This window comes from Haliotis asinina, chromosome 9 (assembly GCF_037392515.1).
Source record: "Haliotis asinina isolate JCU_RB_2024 chromosome 9, JCU_Hal_asi_v2, whole genome shotgun sequence".
Lineage (NCBI taxonomy): Eukaryota > Metazoa > Mollusca > Gastropoda > Lepetellida > Haliotidae > Haliotis > Haliotis asinina.
This window is the reverse complement of record NC_090288.1, coordinates 55428403-55449293: the sequence shown is the minus strand read 5'-3', so window position 1 is coordinate 55449293 and position 20891 is coordinate 55428403. Positions and strand designations below refer to the sequence as shown.

Genomic DNA, 20891 nt, shown 5'->3' with positions numbered 1-20891 from the left:
TTAGTTAGGACAGCCTGGGTTATATTAAGCAGGACTATTAAAGGCGGAGCTCTATGCACATGTAGATAGTCTGTGGCGACTGAATGCGTGCCTGGAATTGTCTATAAAGGCAGAACTAATGTATAACAGTAGAGGCTTCGCATGATACATTCAATAGAGGAACATCATATGTTAAGCTAAAAAGATGAATACCATCCAGGCACAGATGGCCTTCCGGGCTAAGGACCTGCTGTTCGGTGAGTAGAGTTACGTACCTTGCCGATTCCAGGATACACTGGTGGGTACTCGCGAAGAGGCAAAGTGTATCTTTGGTGAGTCAAACCAGTGGTTCCTTCTCACATTCACCTTCGCATCTTATTGATGCATTTGTTAAAGCGGGGGCTGGGGGGGTAGTCACATGACTGTATTGTGAGTGAGTGAGTGATTGAGTGTGTGAGTGAGATTCTGTACTGCTTTTGGGTATATTTTAGCAATATCACTACGGGTGACACCGAAATAAGGCGTCACACATTGTACTATGTGAGTGTCGAACCCGGGTTTTCGGGTTAACAATTAGACTGCGAAACCAAACACGAGGAGTGAATACACAGAGTAAAGAGCAACAGAAGGACCAGTGAACGAATAATCGTATACAAGAAAAATGCATGTTAACTGAAAATAAACATGAAATGCATTTTATTCCCAGAGAGTTCCTCCTTTCACTCAATGTTTATGTGAAGACCTTTTCTGTCTATTTCAACAATATCAGAGGTTGGTAGCACCAGACATGGACTGTTCCCATGTAGGGAATCGAACTAGCGTGTCTAGCATGACGAGAGACTTTAACAAGCTGACTACCACCACCGCCCCTCTGAGAATACGAGCAGCTTTACTGAGACACAGACTCAGACAGGGTGGCCACATCCAACCCCTCCACTTAGCTTGGTGGTGTATAGGGGACTTTGAGGGAGACAAACTGCATCCTATCTGAGCCTCCAACAATTACCCGGCTAATTTCTCTACTGTTGACTTGAGCACGTCGCTTTAATGGCCAATTCAACACCTACAAAGGTCTTTGCCTATTACATGACACTTTTTTGTTCTATCTTAATTGATGTCAGAAAATGTTCGTAGAAAACGTGAAGTCGCATGCTCTGGTCGACTCGTTATCAAAGCAGTTCCTTTATATAGATGGGCGTTACTGGCCACGTGACACCACGAGACATGAATACGGAGTATGTCACGATAAACTCACGTCTTTTACTTAACCATACAAGTACATAATGAGCAACAGGGTTTTTTTAGTTCGGAATATATTGGTTTATTGTTTCGTAAACGTGTTGAATATATTTGTCTATTTTGCAAAAGAACATTTTGCTATAGATGAATAGATCGAACTATATATGAAATAACTTTCCTGTCAGTGTAACTCTCAGACCGTTATGAGGCTAGAAAGGTGGTTACACTCATGGGGGTCAGGAACACCACAATGTATGGGTGAAGCTCAGGGACATGAACACCATAGATGTGTGGGTGAAGCTCAGGGACATGAACACCACAGATGTATGGGTGAAGCGCAGGAACATGAACACCATAGATGTATGGGTGACGTTCCGGGTCATGACCACCATAGATGTATGGGTGAAGCTCAGGGACATGAATACCATAGATGTATGGGTGAAGCTCAGGGACATGAATACCATAGATGTATGGGTGAAGCTCAGGGACATGAACACCACAGATGTATGGGTGAAGCGCAGGAACATGAACACCATAGATGTATGGGTGACGTTCCGGGTCATGACCACCACAGATGTATGGGTGAAGCTCAGGGACATGAACACCATAGATGTATGGGTGAAGCTCAGGGACATGAACACCACAATGTATGGGTGAAGCTCAGGGACATGAACACCATAGATGTATGGGTGAAGCTCAGGGGCATGAGCACCATAGATGTATGGGTGAAGCTCAGGGGCATGAGCACCATAGATGTATGGGTGAAGCTCAGGGACATGAACACCACAGATGTATGGGTGAAGCTCAGGGACATGAACACCACAGATGTATGGGTGAAGCTCAGGGACATGAACACCACAGATGTATGGGTGACGTTCCGGGTCATGACCACCACAATGTATGGGTGAAGCTCAGAGACATGAATACCATAGATGTATGGGTGAAGCTCAGGGACATGAACACCACAGATGTATGGGTGAAGCGCAGGGACATGAACACCATAGATGTATGGGTGAAGCGCAGGGACATGAACACCACAGATGTATGGGTGACGTTCCGGGTCATGACCACCACAATGTATGGGTGAAGCTCAGGGGCATGAGCACCACAGATGTATGGGTGAAGCTCAGAGACATGAACACCACAGCTGAACTAGATCAACCACATTGAGCTGTATACAGAATGTCCAGAATATGTAATGAACTATACCAAACATTATGGACTGTTTATAGAGGATGTCCAGGATATTTGTTGAAATATGTCAGCCATGTTGAGCTGTATATGAGAATGTACAGAATATGTGTTGAACTATGTCAACCATATTGAGCCGTATCGCAGAATGCCATTAATGCGTGTTGAAATATGTTAACCATATTGAGCTGTATATCGAGGATGTCAAAAACATCTATATGACCTATGTGAACCGTATTGAGCTGTATATCGAGGATGCCAGAATATGTGTTGAACTACATGTATGTCAGCCATATTGAGCTGTTTATCGAGAATGTCTAGAACATTTGTTGAACCATGCCAACCACATTGAGCTGTATATCGAGGATGTCCAGAATATGTGTTGAACTGTCAACCACATTGAGCTGTATATCGAGGATGTCCAGAATATGTGTTGAACTGTCAACCATATCGAGTTGTATATCAAAATGTGCAGAATATATGTTGAAATATATCAACCATATTCACCTATATAGGAGGATGTCCGGGATATATCCTGAAATATGTCAACCATGAAGAGCTGTACATTGAGAATTTCCAGTATATGTATTGAAATATGTTCACCATAAAGAGCTGTATATTGAGAATTTCCAGTATATGTATTGAAATATGTTCACCATATAGAAGTGTGTATTGAGAATTTTCTGTATATGTGTTGAACTATATCAGCCCTATTGAGCTGTTTATGGAGCATATCCGGTATATGTGTTGAAGTATGTCGGCAATATTGAGCTGTATATCGAGGATGTCCAGGATTTGTGTTGAACTTCGAGGATCAAAATCAGCGTTTTTCCTTAACCCTGAAAAGTTGCAGGTCTCAAGGACCGAGAACCGTAAAACATTGTGAATCCTGATCAGAATGTGTAAACCCTATACTTTAATATGGAAATAATACTCTTAAATATTGGGGATAAAAAAATGTCGACCATTAGGCCATGGAGACAACAAAAAGCTGTGTGTCCAAGTGGTTTTCAGTCGGCTCCGGGCTTATGGGCCGAGGTTTTTTTCGAACGTTGATCGAAATAGACATCAGGTATGTCTTCGGTACGTTAGAAAATCATTTTTATTGAAAATGGATTCTCTTGTGTATTGATCTTTAAATAACCGCTAGCTCCTGAAAACGTGCATCAGAAGTATGGTTTCCAAAACATGGTGTACAACCACATTTACTACACCGAACTCCACTTTCGCCAAACACGTTACAGCGACAGACTGACAACAGCTGGAAGCTGGCATATAGTTAAAGCAACACCGTTTTAGTTATCTACGACAGTGAGGTGGTCTACTTGTTAAATCGGTCACTCATCTTGCTGAAGAGGTGGTTCTACTCCACACCCCTCTTGGAGTCCCCCGTTGTGGTATATGTGAAATAAATCTAAAAAAATATGGAACAATCTCCTTTTACGAAAGCATCGAGCTACACACCCACACAACCTTCTCAACCTGTATGTCACCATAGTTACGGGTGGCACATCCATTAGACATGTGACGCGTGCAAATTTTATGTAGGAGGATCGCCTGAGGCAAAAGCAATTATAACAGATAAATCAGTTCAGTTTTACAGTGGAGAACCAAAAGACACAATGTCATTTTCATTTCTTGGGTCGCACATAAACAAGTTTTAGCTTTAAATCATATCTCTAAAATTCTTTTAAATTAACTTTTTCAAAAGAGCACATCTGGCCCAAAGAGTCAAAAAGAGAGAAAGCTGGCCGTTACAAGATATTAGGAATACTTCATAAACTTTTAACAGTGTAATACATCAAAATAGAGATACGGAACTGAATGGGTATTAACTATGCACAAAGAAGCAGAATGTATATTAGCGGAGGTGTTATCATGGGAGCTGAATTTACATCAAATATCCACAGAAAAATGTGACTTATAGTATTTATGATTTAACGACCATTTGAAAGGTTTTCATATAGATCAGGGCGACGTTTGCAGTTATATCGTGGCGTGCGAAAGGGCAGTACAAGACGCCGAGCGTCCGTTTACTGTAAGCACGTCTCGCCTAGGCAAGAGATTTCAGTCCGTCTTTCAGACTGGAGTTACACGGACGGATGTTCTGGTCAAGAGTGAGTCTAGTTTTACGCCGCTTTAGCAATATTCCAGAAATATCACAGCTGAGGAGGCCAGTGAGGGGCTTCACACATTGTACCCATGTAGGGAATCGAACCCAGGTCTTCGACATGACGAGCGAAGGCTTTACTAGGCTCCGTTAGGGTTTTACTTCTTAATTTTAAGATATATCCGTTTTGGAAATATGACTCATTTTCTGCGGGCTAAATGATATACGTCATGAAACCCAAACGACTCACTCATCTACTCACCCACTCACCCTCTCAGTCACTCACCCTCTCACTTACCCTCTCAGTCACTCGCTCACCCTCTCACTCACCCACTACTCACCCTCTCAGTCACTAGCTCTCTCACTCACCCTCTCAGTCACTCACTCACCCTCTCACTCACCCACTCACCCTCTCAGTCACTCACCCACTCACCCTCTAACTCACTCATCCTCTCTTTAAAAGATCGAATGAAAATAATTAATAAAACAGTCCAAATAGTTCAAGTTTACAGTTTGTTCATGCCATTAGCCTTCTGTTGACGGTACAATGTACAATATACAATATACATGTACAAATATCATGTTTGGTTAATGTCGTTCTAAAATTAATTAATTAAAATTAATTTGCTAAACTTCAAGGTGTCTAAAATTTGGACGAATGATTTCCATGAATGTATGTTAACCTTTTCCAAATCTAAGTCCATGGCCGGTAATCATCCCCAAATGCATGGTCAGTTCCCAGTTCATCAGTGTCCCAGTCTGTACCTCTCATCGTTACACGTGAGTAGACTCGCGAGCGGCGGGGGTCAAGGTTGGCAATGGCCACGTACGATTTGGAATGTGTTTGGATGAGTCAATCCACGGTGAGTATATGTTTTCGGCTGCAGATGTGCACATGCAGGGGATGATATGATCCGTCAGTCACTCGCTCAGAATGTGATGACGGCAAAACAAAGGACTGTCCTATCTAATGATATATGTGTCACATTTGCTTGTGACCTGATTCAACTCATCCCAATTCTCATCGTGTGCAAATCATGCGTGTTTATTTACCTAGCACTTGCAAGGGGTCAGTCAACCCTCAGCCACAGTTAAGCATTAAGATGGCAACAGAAAGTCGACATAATAATGGGTAGTGGGGTAGCGTTCGCTTGTCACGTCGGAGGTCCATGTTCGTGACTCACATGGGTACAATGCTTGAAGCTCATTTCGGGTGGCCCCCTTCGTAGTATTAGAAGAATATTGCCAAAAGTCGTGACGTGAAATGGAACTCGCTCGACATTATGGCTGAAGAGGCCCGTTGGCCCGTTGGTCCGTGGTCGAATCTCAGGTTTGGTCTTTTATAAACTCCATGGTCGTGGGTTCCAGCGAAAAACGAAGGGTCATATAACCCGTATTAAGCTAAAACGTTGTATAGGTAAAACATACAGTTCAAGCACTCAAGTCTTTATGTATATGACAATACATGATTACACACAAGGTGGTTCTTTGTTCAAATAAAAGTGATAGCAAACAAGCACGTGTATCCCACAGTAGAGCATCGGAGCAATTATTGATATTTGCATGGTTATCTGACTGGATGTGAACCTCATCCTCGAGATACTGCTAAGGAAGGTTGCCATGGTAATTGATCCCTCCTCGCGTTGGTCATGGCACTGAGGTGTTGTAGCATTGCATTACCTCTGCAGAGACCCGTGAAGTTCCAGGTAAAAATTAATCTTCAGCAGCCCACATTTGTAGGAGCCGACTGATAGGATCGGGTGGAGAGACTCGCTGACTTCGCTGACAGGTCATCGTATGCCATTCCATAGGTCAATGCTCATATTATTGATCACTGGATTGTCTGGTCCAGGTTTGATTATTTACCGACATGTATCTGGAATATTGCTGAGAGCTGAGTAAACAACGAACAAAACCTCTTTAGGACAACTGATGCCTTTTTGGGCCGGGGTGGGCGGACTGCCGTGTGTAAAACATTAATAGTATGGTCCATCCTAAGTCGTAGAGTTGATTTATCTATTAGTATGCAGCCATGACTCCCTACATGATAACCAGATGAGTGTGAGTGTGTGAGTGTGTGAGTGTGTGAGTGTGAGTGTGAGTGTGAGTGTGAGTGTGAGTGTGAGTGTGAGTGTGAGTGAGTGAGTGAGTGAGTATGGTATTAAGCCGCTTTTAGCAGCAATATCACGGTGGGGAACGCCAGAAATGGGTTATACACACTGTACCCATGATGGGTATCGAACCCAGGCCTTCAGCGTGACGAGCGGACGCTTTAACCATTAAGCTACCCAACCACCCCGAAACCAAATGAAACAGGGCGTATACTGCGTGGCTAATCTTGTGTAACGTCCTTGTGTTCTTTAGATATGATAAGATACGTTAAGATAAGATAAGATAAGATAAGATAAGAGTTTATTTGAATGTCACATGATATACAGTACTAAAAGGTGCCACACAGAAAAAAGTCAGCTAAAAGGTATAGCCTCCAGCACTATGTCCAACGAGACACTACCACAGATAAGTATCACAGATAACATCATAGATAACCCATGTATGTATATGCTGCACTGACGTATTGTGTATGTTCTAACTCTGTGACATCGGTATGATGTCGGCCCGCCCGAAATCCCCCAGAAATACATATCCCCCATATATCAGCTGGTTATTTGGTTATTTGGTTAGCAATAGTCAATGCATTACGTCCTTATTTATATTGCAATGTTTGTGCATCGTTGTTTTATTTCAGAATATGTGTTGTATGTATTTTTCCAAAACAATAATGCAGTGCTTGCAAAAACTGGTATATACACGGCGTTCTTGACACCATATACTGGTGTAGATAGTGTGGGAGGAAACAGAGCTTATCATCGTGCTCCAGATTTGTGCGTTTATTGAATGACGTTGATGAATGCCTGTGGTGTACTATTCCGGGATAAAGTGAACGAGTGAGTGAATTGCGTTTTACGCCGCTTTTAGAAATATTCCAGCAATAACAGGTAGGGGGGAGCCAGAAATGGACTTCACACAGTGTATCCATGTGGGAATCGTCCGAGCCTTCGGTGTGACCGCTTAACACATTAAGTTACCCCACCGCCCTCTCTGGGATAAGACTGGTTTTATCGCCCCAGCCAGATGAAATACCATTCCTTAGTTTATGCATGGAAATCTCATTCAGACACATTATCCTACCTCCCTGCCGTTGTCATTCCTTTATAACCTATATGCCGATCACCATGCAGGCAGCGCAAAAACAAGTAGTATTTTACAGTAATTTTCTACATGACGCGCCCCTGGAATTGAACCACTTTTGTTCTGCGAACAGATGTCTACAAGGCCACAGAGGAAATGAGAGATACTGGTCTGTAAACAACGTTCGTCCAACGATGCGTAACACTGGTCTTTGCGAAACATCCGTGCAGTGACACGTGATAATGGTCTGACCATGAAATAATACATTGAAATAAACTTTAAAACGTGCCGAAAACAATATGACAATTACGATCTATACAAGTGTTCTGGTAATAATGCCTCTAGTAATGAGTGAGTGAGTGAGTGCACCCAGCAATATTCCACCTATATGGCGGCGGTCTCTAAATAATCGTGTCTGGACCAGACAATCCAGAGATCAACAGCATGAGCATCGATCTGAGCAATTGGGAACCGACAATATGTGTCAACCAAGTTAGCGAGCTTGACCACCCGATCCCGTTTGTCGCCTTTCAGACAAGCAGAGTCGCCTTTTATGGCAAGCGTGGGTTGCTTAAGGCCTATTCTACCCCGGGACCTTCACGGGCCGCGTCTAGTAATGATCCATACATATCAACAGTGCATCGATGTGTAAAAATGTTTGATATGTTACCATTATACGTTGCGTTACATGATAATGATCTATAAAACCTTCTCACAACGATGACCTGGCAACGAATCCTTGAATGTCCTTAGTCTTCAGCAGTCAATTGTCGTAAGAGAAGACTAATGGGACCGTGTGGTCAGATGTGCTTACATGGTTGACACATGTCACAGTACCCCAGTTGCGTAAATCGATGCTCATGTTGTTGATCACCGGACTGTCTGTTTATGCTGACTCACAGACTGACGTCACATAGCTTGAGTGCTGATGAGTGCAACGTTAAACAAAAAACATTTTCTTAGCAACGGTGCGTCATTGTGGCATACCTGTAACCTCCCTGTAGCAATACATAATAGCCACGCATTGGTATTAATAGTGCACGGTCAATGCATAACATGCTTGCAATGATAATGCTAGCGGACGGTCTGTGCATTACGCTCGCGCACTGATATGAACGGTGTTAATAATGCACGGTGTACACATAACGTCCGTGCAATGACGTATAGAGTGGTTGTAAAGAAGGTCCTGACTTCTGAGCTGTTATGCTATCCCGTTGCTTCTACTGTTAGTTCACAACTGTGTCCATGAACTATATAATTACCTGGGTTGTTACATTTTCTTTCATCTTAACTTTTTATGTCGAAGTAATAACCGACGGTCAGAAAATTTCTTGTATATTTTGTATCTTGTACAGACAGGAGTGTGGTACTGAGCGATACGGAGGTGCCGAACGCAGTTACGCAACCTTATCGGTGTCAGAGTCATTGACACAGGTGTGATATACACAAACACTACAATATACAGGTAGGCCACACCTCATTCGTATTAACTTGTCACCGATGGTGTTTGCTTGTTTACTTTGATAAACAACTCCAGCCTTGACAGATACAGCACACCTTCGGGTTTGTACGGCCTCGATTATTACGGTTGTGAAATTAAATGACCTCGAATGTTGAATGGTTTAAATTCCAGTACATTTTTTTTCATATGAAATAATCAAATAATGTGTCGTTGCGCGCTGTCGTCAAACTATGTTTGTGAACATGTACGTGTGGCGGTGAAAGGGTACATCATATTTGCGTAGCGAGCGATATTTTCGGTAACATATCCCACCTAACATGTATTATGTCACTCTTTGATCTTTGTGAAGCAGGTTCTGGTGACATTTTATGCTGGAGAGAGGGAAAATAATAATTTATTGATCCCGTAATGTATGTGTTATACATGACGACGAGAAAAACACTTACTGTTAACACACGTAAACTTTTTATATTTCTTAACATTGCAGATATTATGTCTACAAGTATGAATGATATCGATGCCACGGACAGGGGACGAGTCAAAATATGTGACGACCAAGGTTTTTATTGATTGTCGATGACACAGCATTTGAGATTATCAAAAATCATCTTCAGCATTTTTTACATCTTTCTCGATACTTTAAAAAATAAATGTATCATTTTATGCAGATGTTAAAAAAATCTACATGTTTAGAATATACATACAATGGTGGAAAATATTGTGGTACGATCCCTGATGAGTAGCCTTTGAGATGAATATTTGTGTGTTCTCAACAATTTGGAGTATATATTCCCTCTATATAAACATTGTCGCTTTAGCAGGTACTTTTATGGAAAGCACTTTTGTGTAAACGGAAAATCAGACTTAAGCCAGAACGTGGCAAGCAGGTGTCCGTTTGCAAAATGGTATTTCGCGCTATATGACGTTGCCGTCAGGCCTGTAAATAAGATGTTGATTGGTTGAAAGCGGTCACGTGCCGACTCTGTCCGCCATCTTGGACGGAACTGAGACGGCTTGGTTGTACACTGAAAGAAATTTTGTTTGAAATAAGCAAATCGAAGCCTCCATGGAGGAAAAACGGAGCTCAAGCAGGTAGCCCAGATCTTCAATTATACTTCTGCCAAATTACAACGTCGAAGAGTATTTCTAAAGTCACTAAAACAGTGATAACACTCTCGCATCGCGTTGGTTTTGTTCCCTATACATAAACTATGGTTGACCTCGCGAATGAAAATAACTTGCGTCTGTTGACAATCATTATAAACAATGTCCCATGGTCTTGCAGATCAAAACGCCAGTCTAAGTCAGCCCCAGACGAAGGATTCTGGGACTGCAGTGTTTGCACGTACAAAAACTCCCCCGAAGCCTATAAGTGTGAAATGTGCGATGTCAGGAAAGGCACTTCTACCAGGTAAGGTGTTAGACGATATTACGACAGTCGCGTGCAGCTTGTCGTTAACATAAACAGTGTCTGTATCACAAACCTTCCCAACACCTACCCAGTGAGAATGCACGACATTTCGAGTCTACTGCGTTTTAGGAAGTTGTACAGAAAGAGTACCATACGCTTGTTTACCATTGTTTACATCAGGTAGGCACTATATTGCCTATAACATCTTACCAGCTGATCTAGACAGTGTGACCTACTTACCCACATCTTCTGACTAACCTGACCTACATATAGATTTTACAACTATGGCATTGTTTGCCCTTAGTGTAAGATTTTATTAAGATTTCTCACATTTCAAAAGGGATTATAAAACATTTTTGTATTTTTCTGAAGCATATTATTTTGGTATATATATCTATCATTTCCAAAACATTCAGGCTGTTTAAATAAAGCAATAATGTCACACACATATATGAACATTTGTTGTGTTAGCACATGTTAAGGTACAATTCAAATATGGCATGCTTGATTTGATTGTTTTCTCCACTCATCTGTTAAGTAACATGTTTCTTAAACCAATGTCACTAGTGACATTTGATCTCTGATACCAGCTAACACTGTATGGTGATGAAGCGATTCATTTCTTTGAGTGGTTGTATGTTGAGAACAAAGATGTATATGTAATATCTGAGATAGCACAAGATATAAGATAGAATAGATATCCTTCCTGGATAGCACAAGGGATAGATCTAGGCAATCAAAGATGATTCATGACATTTGAACCCTTGTTGAGCAATCATGGATAATTCATCCAAAACAAGTAGACCCAATCCATTTTTGACAGTATCGGCACAAATAAAACTTTGATAAATCCTGACCTTTCATTTGTGACATCACAAACCTTTTGTTACTGGCTGGATTGCTGATACAAGTGCATTTTGTTCAAAACGTGCTGCTTAAAAAGTTGTTGCATATTCTCAGCAGATGACCTTGTTTTAACAGCCTTGCTGTGTACATGATATCCATCATGGCATGTCTGTTCTATGCATCATTTACATTACATCAAACCAATTTACAGAATTCAACCTCTCAACATTTCTGCAGCCAAACTGTTTGGATTCAACATTTTCTATGGTGTTTCCTTATCTGATCAGGATGCCTTGTGGCTTGAAATGCTGTCTTTTACAAACAAGCAGTATTACTGGCTTAATATATTAGTTAGACTTATTTCAGCCAATCAGAATTCAAGATCTATACTGTTTTGGCTTGTAATTTGTCATTACTGATATCCCTTTGTTCTCCATGCTTCTGTTCAAAAAACATTTGAGATTTCTGTTTGCCACATCAGTTACATACCACTGTTGCTAATATGTGATTATTTATTTCTCTGATGCACCAAGATTGAGTTAGGATTAGTTTTAAACAAACTATGCTGATTGACTCAGTGAGTCACATGGCCAGATTACGTATGTGACTTGGTATGATGCTGCTGGGGATCGACCCTGCAACCTTCCGCTTTCCTGGTGCACATAACCACAAGGCCACAGACGCATTGTATCATGTGGAACCATGACAGAATTCATTGCTGTTTACACAATCAGTGGATGATCTGGACCAAATTACTTGTGGTTGGCTATCATGTTGTCTGAAAGGGCAAATCAAACATTAATATTTGGTTTCCATCAATGTAAAGGGGATTTGTCATTTGTTTGCTGTTCTTTTTGATTCATGTACACCAGAAAGTGACTTTACGTGAAGCATTACAGTGTTCATGAATAGTGTTTCAAAGTAACAGGACATTGGGTCCTGTAAGTTTGAAAAGTCTGTCTGACCAACTGAAAATTCACAGGACCTGCAGAATAAAAATTATACACACATTTCAGTGCCTCCCAAGAATCTCACATTTAACATTTCTTATGACCAGCACTGAAATTATTAAGAACTTAAAAGAAGTGTAAAATTTATAAACAGCAAACAAACTGAGCATGTGACAATCTCAGTCAAAGTCATAGTGAAATAGATTGTCGGACACTGGGTCTGGTTGGCTGTAGACTTCCATCTGGCCGTTGCCGAATCTGCCGGATTTGTCAGATGGTCAGACAGTATTCGTGAACACTGGCATTAGTATGAAATTGAGTTTCTGGAATATTTTGGTTTATTTCGTGTTTACTCTGAGACTGCCTTCATATTCCACATAAGACAAAACTAAATGTCCTTTAAATCAACCCTCACTCTGAACTTCACAGTGTTAAACCATTGTATGTCACCATGGTGATAGAAAGGGGACACCACTCTCACAATTTGTGGCTGCTTGACAGTTCGAAAGCCAGTCCATTCGATCTTGGATATATTTACTTTATTAATAATACATAATCCCCAGGTTGAAGTATTCATGTATATTTAGCTCAGATTTTGCCTGATATTTACTGGGAGCTGTTAAAACTTTGAGTGAGGTTCTGATCTTGCTTGTGACAAGGCCCCGACTAAAAACTTCATCATAAATAACTGCCTTGGACAGCCGAAGAAAATCAGTCCTTTGAACATGCTCCGATCAATAGGCTTATAAGTCCTTATTTTGCTGATTGCTTATCAGGTTTGACAATTCTTGTGCTGATGAAAATCAATACAGATGAATCTGCTCTTTGCCTGTATGACCAATGTCTGTGAATATATTGATAAATATATTGATGTGACACATGTATTGTCTGTAAAAATGAAAGATAAGGTGAAACCTTTCACAGTCTCGGTTTACCCCTTTTGTAAAAAATTATGAATGTGTCGTTATTAAAAGGGGATCACTTTCAAAACTAGAGCTTCTAACACATAGTTTCTGAATATATATAAGTTTGGTACAATTCCGAATAAATTGAAAAGGAGCCCAAAGTGAGTAAGATTCAGAACCTGGTAAAAGATAGACTTGCCTCATTTAGGATTCTATCATTGGAAGGAAGGGGAATTGATACGGTTCTGGGACTGAAAGACAGATTGCTGGTCTAGAATGTTTCCAAAACTTAGGCAATTCTGGATTTTATGTTACTTTGTTGAATAATTGTTCACTGAAATACAAGTCACCTGGCATGAATGAATTCAGTTCAAGTTATTGCTATAGAATATGAATTGAGAATATTTTGATTCAAATATTGGTTCTTTTATGGGAATTTTCTACAGATTCATAGATGTATATCATGTTTTGAAAATGTCTAGATAAGTCCAAGGACAGTATCTCAAATATCTGAGCTGCCCAAAGCAGTTAAAGACATAGCCGATCTCTTCTGCAGGAATAAGTTGTTGGACCGCAGTGACAGTTTTGCGACCATCATCTTGCCTTAACATTTGGTGTTTCTTGGAGGATTTCCAATTTCTTCATGGATAGTTGGGTAGCCAAGTGATTGAAGTGCTTGTCCCATAAAGCTAAATATCAGTTTGAATCTTTGATGCTCCCCTTGGGGTACAATGGTGTTCTCCCCGATGATGTTGCTGGAATAATGTTCAAACATGTAAAACGTGTAAAAACTGAACTCCATCATTCCAATTTCTGCTCCTTCTCTGTCTAGATTCCCACCTTTTGGACTGCAATCCCCAGTGCCCTAGATGAACTTTGAACCAATAATAACTTGTATACTACTTTATGTGTATTTTTTAAGTCTTCCTCTTCCTACCCACCCCAGCATAATTGCTGGAAATAAGTCGCAGACATGGTTTGTGACTCTCCCAGGTCATATATATGTGTCTGATGGTTTCATCTGATATGTGTGATGGCTGGTCATATATTTCAGTAGCATTCGTTCAAGGAAAAGGTTTTCATTTCATCACACTGAAGGATGTAGGTTTCAAAGTCAAGTACTTTATTGACAGAAACATGAAGTAGTTAGTATTCGTCTTTACAACATCACTTAATTAATGAGGGGTGGTATAGCAAGGATTATGGCATTTTTTGTATGAAATAAAGTGCATCTAATAACTACTCATAAGCAAATTAGCACTGAAAATGATATAAATGGCCATATTACAATGTCCACTTGTGACACTAAATTCCCATTTTCAATCCGCCACATGGGTACAATTTATGAAGCCCATATCTGGTGTCCCCTCATTGTCATATCGGCATAAAACACAACTCACATTCTGTGAAGACATTGCATGCTTTCATATAGGGAAAGCATGTTTTGTCCCTACCTGCCAGAAATTTGTGACTTTAAAGCGATGGTCTTGTTGAAATGCTTTCACATGGAGAAATGTATGATAATTTGAGATGTATTCGTAATTGTCATTTGTGAAGGATTGTGTAAGTAAGACTTGTCATGTTGGTATTATAACAGACATGTCTCAGTATGCATGTGGTGTATATTCCAGTGTCAGAATTGCCTGAGACTTTATTGACAAATGGCTGTTCAATTTGGATGTGACAATATTGCAATGTAAATATGCATGAGAATGAGCTTCCTTCAGCAAGCATGGCCAAGCAAACACACAAACAACCATTTCCATTACCTGTAGAAGCAGCAAAATCAGCGCTTTTGTTAGGCACACTTGGTCTGGGCTCAGTTTTACAGAATGTTTTAAGTTCTACATGTTCAGGTGTTAGAACACTACTGGTGAAGGTTTTGATGGACCCAAAATACTGAAGAAACAACGATCAGGTATAAGCTGTAACAGTGATGTTCAAAATAGATAAATATTACATCTTTAACAAAACAATTATTTTTCTTTAACTAAACAAACATTCCCAGCACTGAATGGTTGTCCTTATTGTTAACACATAGAGAAAATTTCTGTATGTGTACATTAAAATTATAGCTCTGCTAGCTTGTAGCTTAACTTTACGTTTGCTTTGAATCGCTAGTGATCATACATATATAATCTGTTCACGTTCATGACTGATGTGGTCTAGTGGATAGGGAGTCTGCCAGGAGCAAGTGTTGTCTGAATCTGACCCTCCTTGAGTCCCACCACAGATGTTACTTGTTGTTACCCAGCCTTGTGCTTGTGCATTAAAATAATGAAACTAAGACTGGTAGACTCATGCCTGACATAAGTCTGTCTGAGCCTTTGTTGGGTATCTCTAAGCAATGTATCTCTATGGGCTAGCACAATAGAACTGGCCTTAGTCAGGTACAAGAACCACACATGCACGTCTTCATGTAGGTGCAATAGTCTTGAACAGGCCATCCAACCCATTTCACCTAACATTGCACCCAGGAGCCTAGCTAGCCTACAGATGACTATCATTTATTCTTTGAATATATACTTACATGCAGAAGAAACGCAAGTTTTTCAGAAAGAAGCAAAGTCAGAACCCTAAATTGTTATGTGTTTTTTCACATATAGTGAAGCCTGATGGAATTATCAATAATTTGATTGGCATTTTGGAAAAAAATGAATAAAATAGTAAAAATACACCAAGAAATCACCAAAGTGCACCATATCAATGAACATGTGGAAATCATGCACATACTTCTCGTGAAATCGAACATGCACAAATTATCTTGACCACTGCTGGGCATAAAGCTGCACAAAAGTTGGGTCTGTCCCTCTTTGTTCAGCAATGCCATGTTTAACTCAAATTGAAAGAAACCAGGTTATTGGATGTTTGGAAACTGGAGTGTCTGTCCAAAATATTGTCTGTCATTTTGACATAAACATAACCATGATTTACTCCCGCCTGAATTGATTCAACACTACACACAACTCAGAGATGACCTTCCTTGGAACGTCCAATAGAACACCACCATTCAACAAGATCGACACATGTCCGGTCAGCACTAGCGAGATCCGTTATTGTCAACCACTTTACCTTTTGAAAACTTAATAATATCAGCTTTCTTGGTTGCCAATGACATGTCTTCACTCAATTTTTTGTCTATCTGACTGTTTGTATTTCTTGCATTTAATATTGAAAATTATATACATGCATCCTTTATGCTTGACTTGCGTTTCTCGTGCTTGTGAGTATACATAATTTTGATTGTAAAAAATTAGCATAATTAGACCAGACCAATTTTATTTCTTGTTTTACGGATCTGCTTGTCATATTTTTTCAAGAATACGAGAAATAATAAAAAAAAATATAATTCTAATGTTTTTATTGGGCAAAAATATAAACTTACAAGAAAATATTTTTACATGGTCTTTTGCCCCATCTACACTTCATAAATTGTTGAAAGTAAAATACTTTTTGTATTTAAAAGTAATATAACTTTAGCTGGTGATTTTTTTAAAAAAAAATTCCTTCCTGCCTTAAGGTTTCCTGAGTCCCCAAATCCATAAAAAAAAAGAAATAAAATCGGTCTGGCCATAAATTGAAAAGGAGCCCAAGGGAGATGAGAGAACCTGGGAAACCTTGTTTCATTTGGGGCTTTAGTATTGCAGGGAGGGCTAGGCTGAAGGGAAAATAATAACAGAGACCATGTTTTAATACTTCTTTTAACATGGTGTATATGTTCATGCAGGGATATTTTGCTGATGGGATTTTGACACATGCCCTGTGTGGTTATATGAACCGAACCACTTGAAGCCATACATTTCATGGAAGGTTATCTTGACCAGTGGTCAGTAGTACCTGGTGAAATGTTAACCAATCAGATGCTTGTATTATGTAGAACACATTTTGATTGGTGGATATTGTTTAAGAATATGTGTGGTTCCTGATTATTGAAGTAGGGGCTTTAAAGAATTTGGTCATGAAAAGTTTATGCAGAAATGAAATGGTAAAACCCAAAATCAGTAATATAATAAATGGTTTCAGCTACCATAGTCAACAGATTGTTTTAACCCAGATTCATGCCATATTGACTTCTACTATATCTGAATGTTTTGAAACTGTTTATTATGTTTACCAGTGTTTGAAATTATCTACTTAAGGTTGAAAGTCAAAGGTCCCCAGCTCAAACTTTTGTTAAAAGTTATTGATTTGAATTGTCCTAAGACTTACCTACTAAGTTGTGCAAATATTGTAGATCCTGCTTGATTCACTACTACCTTTGTCTGAAAATCGACATGATTAGAATAACAAAAATATTAGTTTATTTTATGAATGTGTAATTATTTCAGAAATTTGGAAATTGGTGGAATTAGGTTTGAATTAATCTTTCAAGAAGACAAGGTGTTTTGTACAAGGCAGAGTTGTTGGACCATGTAGCTGGACTCACCGAGTGAATTGTGTGTTATTGTACCCAAACAGTGTAGGCTGTTGCTTATATTTAGTGAGGCTGCAATGAATACACTATGAGGTTAATTTGATATGTTTTACAACTGTATGGTAGTGAATACAAATATTTGTTCATAGATACTTCTTCAAACATCAAGAAATTAAAATAACAATCATGTCATGTACATGATTAAGTTGAAACATTTGAATATTTTCTTTAAAGCTGAAAAAGCAACACATTGTGAACAATGTCACTTATAGACTCATGACAGTGTTGTGTAGGGCCTTGGAAAAATAGCACAAGTTACACAATCTTATGTCTTGGATATATTCCTTTTTGTCATTTTGCATACCCCACTTGGATAAACGACATACTAGTTCCAAGAAAAAAACACTTTGTATAAAACATTTGTAACTATTAGATTTCTAAACCATGAATCAAGAATTGAATTCATGAAGGAATACTGAGCTATTGAATGGTAACATGACTAATATGGAGACATCGGTTTGTTTGCCCCATACATGGATTAATTATAGATCATTGTGATGTAACTTGACTATTACAGTTTGCAAATTTAAGATGTCATATAAAACAAAATGCTAAATCAGATTATTTTCTCAATTGATCCTCTTAATGGTTGTATTCTGGAGAAATGGAACAGTTATGGGGCTTTGTCCGAGGAACCTCTCTGTGTGTACCGTGTGACATGGGAACACCTTGATGTGGGTAGCCTCCCCCTGTTGTGGTGGGATCACACCCACTGAACTCTACAGCATGGCTAAATGTCTCCTTCACCTTAATGGCAGCTGACAGACACAACAGGAGAGACAGTAATCAGCATCAGAGGAAGATCACATTTCCTGGGATAGTCAGCCACATTGCAGCACCCCATACAACAGGTCAGGCATGGCTTGTGGCCTGCACATGTCTTGCCCAACCTACAGTTCCAACATGGTATCACCTGGTCTGTGATGTTGGTCAGTTCATGTTGAGTTGTGGGTGGGAAAGGTTGTGTGCTTCCAGATGTTCCTGTACCACTTGTTTGATCTATCTTGTGATTTGTTCGCCCCACATTTGTCTGCAGCTACTGTGAAGGAGACTTGTCATAGTGGGGATCGGAAAAGGGGATTTAGTTCATGATTAGTTCACTTCCTGTAACCTTAAATTAGATAAGTGGACTAGGGTTTGACAAGTTTAATCCCAAGAGTTTTTTTTATGATATTGAAAAAAACAGAGCAACCAAAATCAGTGTTTATTGACTTCATAAAAGATGTAATAAGTATCATGTTTTTGGTGTTCTCAATTTGATAGGATTATATTTCATAACATTTTGCAGTGGGTTAATTTTAATGAAATGTCAAGCATTCTGGTTGATGCTGGGCTGAGAGACAAGATGATGAATTGGAAGATTGTTTGTGAATTGCAAATAACTCAGCAGGTGGTAGCTCAGGGAGACCTCTTTTAATATTGCGTGGCAGTTTGTCCAAACAAATTTATTTTCTGTCTGATTATGGAGAGAAACCCCTCCCACCCACTGTGCGGTGTTGTAAATTGAAATATGCAGGCCAGGGAATTTTCATCTCTGTCTAGACCACAGAAGTGAAGATACCTACTTTCATCTGGAAGCAAAAGTCTTGTCAAATCATTGCAAGTACCTTTTTAACATCAGTACTTGGAAGGAGAAAAATATTTTCTTTCAGAACTAATGTTGTAAGATTTTATGTAATGTTAAGATGAAGCATAAGTATACTATTTAGGCATCTGTGAAGTAGAACACTTGAGGACATTATCTGAGGTGTACTTTTAGGCATCGGAGGAGCATTCTCTAGCATTATGGCTGCACATCAGTGAGATGGCATCACTTGGATCATTAGTCTTCAGACATCAACAGATCACCCCCTCCCCCCACTCAGCTGTGGAGCACCCCTGGGGATCAGTGGAGCACCCCCCAGCTGTGGGGTACCTCCAAGGTATCAGTGGAGCATATCCCAGGTATCAGGGAAGCACATCAAGGCATATAGGAAGCACATCCAGGCATCAGTGGAGCACACCGTGGACACAATGGTCATCAGTGGATAACATTAATTTATCAAGGTATTCCCAATTCTGCCGTGTGTATGCATCAAATGTCAGTACAAATAAACATATTCTGTTTACAGAGACTATTTGTTTCATCCAAACAATCTTTAGAATCTTAAGTAGTATATGATAAGGAATTAACACTCCGTCATAAAATATACCAATATGAGGTTATTGTTACAAAGGAATATACAACCATGTAACAGGCTACTCTCCATGTTCCCCCATGGTAAGCCTCCAGCTAACCAAGGCACCGATTCACCACTCATGACTGTCTAGTTACATCTGCCAGTGGAACTGTTTCTTATATGCTGTTACATTTATGTAGCTTATCTCATCATGTATCAAATATCTATCTGTACATATCAGTCATCGTTATTGCAATATATCGCAATATATTAGCAAATATGTACATGTGGCAGTGATCTAGTTTTGATACATGTCTGAGATACCATGAAACATGCTGAAGTATGAAAAGGTCAAGAACACTGACAGTCCTCCAGAGACACGATACCCAGTTGACCTAGGTGCTGGGAATCGCCATGACTTACCTCCTTTGGGCATACCAGAAACCAATGACCATGAGTTAGGAGTGTAAGACTTTAGTTTTAAATCACTTTTAGGAATATTCTAGTAACGACATGGCAGGGACACTAGAAATGGGCTTTACACATTGTACCTATGTGTTGAGTTGAACCTGGGTCTTCTATTAAACGTTGCAAACTTACCTGTTGGGTGTTCCTCCAATGTAAAGCAGATTTCCTGTGATTTGGTTAGTGTGAGTGACTTAGTTATATGCATCAAAATTCCAGCAATATCATAGAAGGAATCACTGGACTTCACACATTGCACCCATTTGGGGAATTGAATATGGATCTAGGGTGTGTCAAGTGAACACTTTATGACTTGGCTACCCTATCAGCTCGATTGAGTGTGAATTTTGTACACAGCAGTATTAAATGCATCTCTCACACTGAAAATGTTTCCAGTTAAATGGCTGTCAGTCAGTACTGAGGAGTGAAGCAGGGCAAGCAGATATAAAAGTGTTGTCAAATTTATTTCCCCATGGAACAGATAGAGAATATCCTACTTCAGAATTGGTTT

At 39.7% G+C, this 20891-nt stretch overlaps 2 protein-coding genes across 2 annotated transcripts in view; both read left to right on the top strand.

Moving 5' to 3' along the window:
- Positions 1 to 1491: 1491 nt before the first annotated feature.
- LOC137297332 (KH domain-containing protein 3-like) lies at positions 1492 to 1875 on the top strand. The gene has a single exon (XM_067829343.1). It carries the CDS (start codon positions 1492 to 1494, stop codon positions 1873 to 1875), a length of 384 nt encoding a protein of 127 aa, XP_067685444.1.
- An 8273-nt stretch (positions 1876 to 10148) lies between these two features.
- Positions 10149 to 20891, top strand: part of LOC137296037 (YY1-associated factor 2-like) — a 40800-nt gene continuing 30057 nt past the window's right edge. Inside the window, exons 1-2 of the mRNA XM_067827677.1 lie at positions 10149 to 10262; positions 10456 to 10581. Coding sequence (XP_067683778.1) covers positions 10237 to 10262; positions 10456 to 10581 — 152 coding nt within the window. The 5' untranslated portion in view covers positions 10149 to 10236. The remainder of the gene's footprint in view (positions 10263 to 10455; positions 10582 to 20891) is intronic.

Excerpts from the sequence above, each read along its gene's own strand:
- LOC137297332 (XM_067829343.1), top strand. The coding sequence starts at position 1,492 with ATGAACACCATAGATGTGTGGGTGAAGCTCAGGGACATGAACACCACA.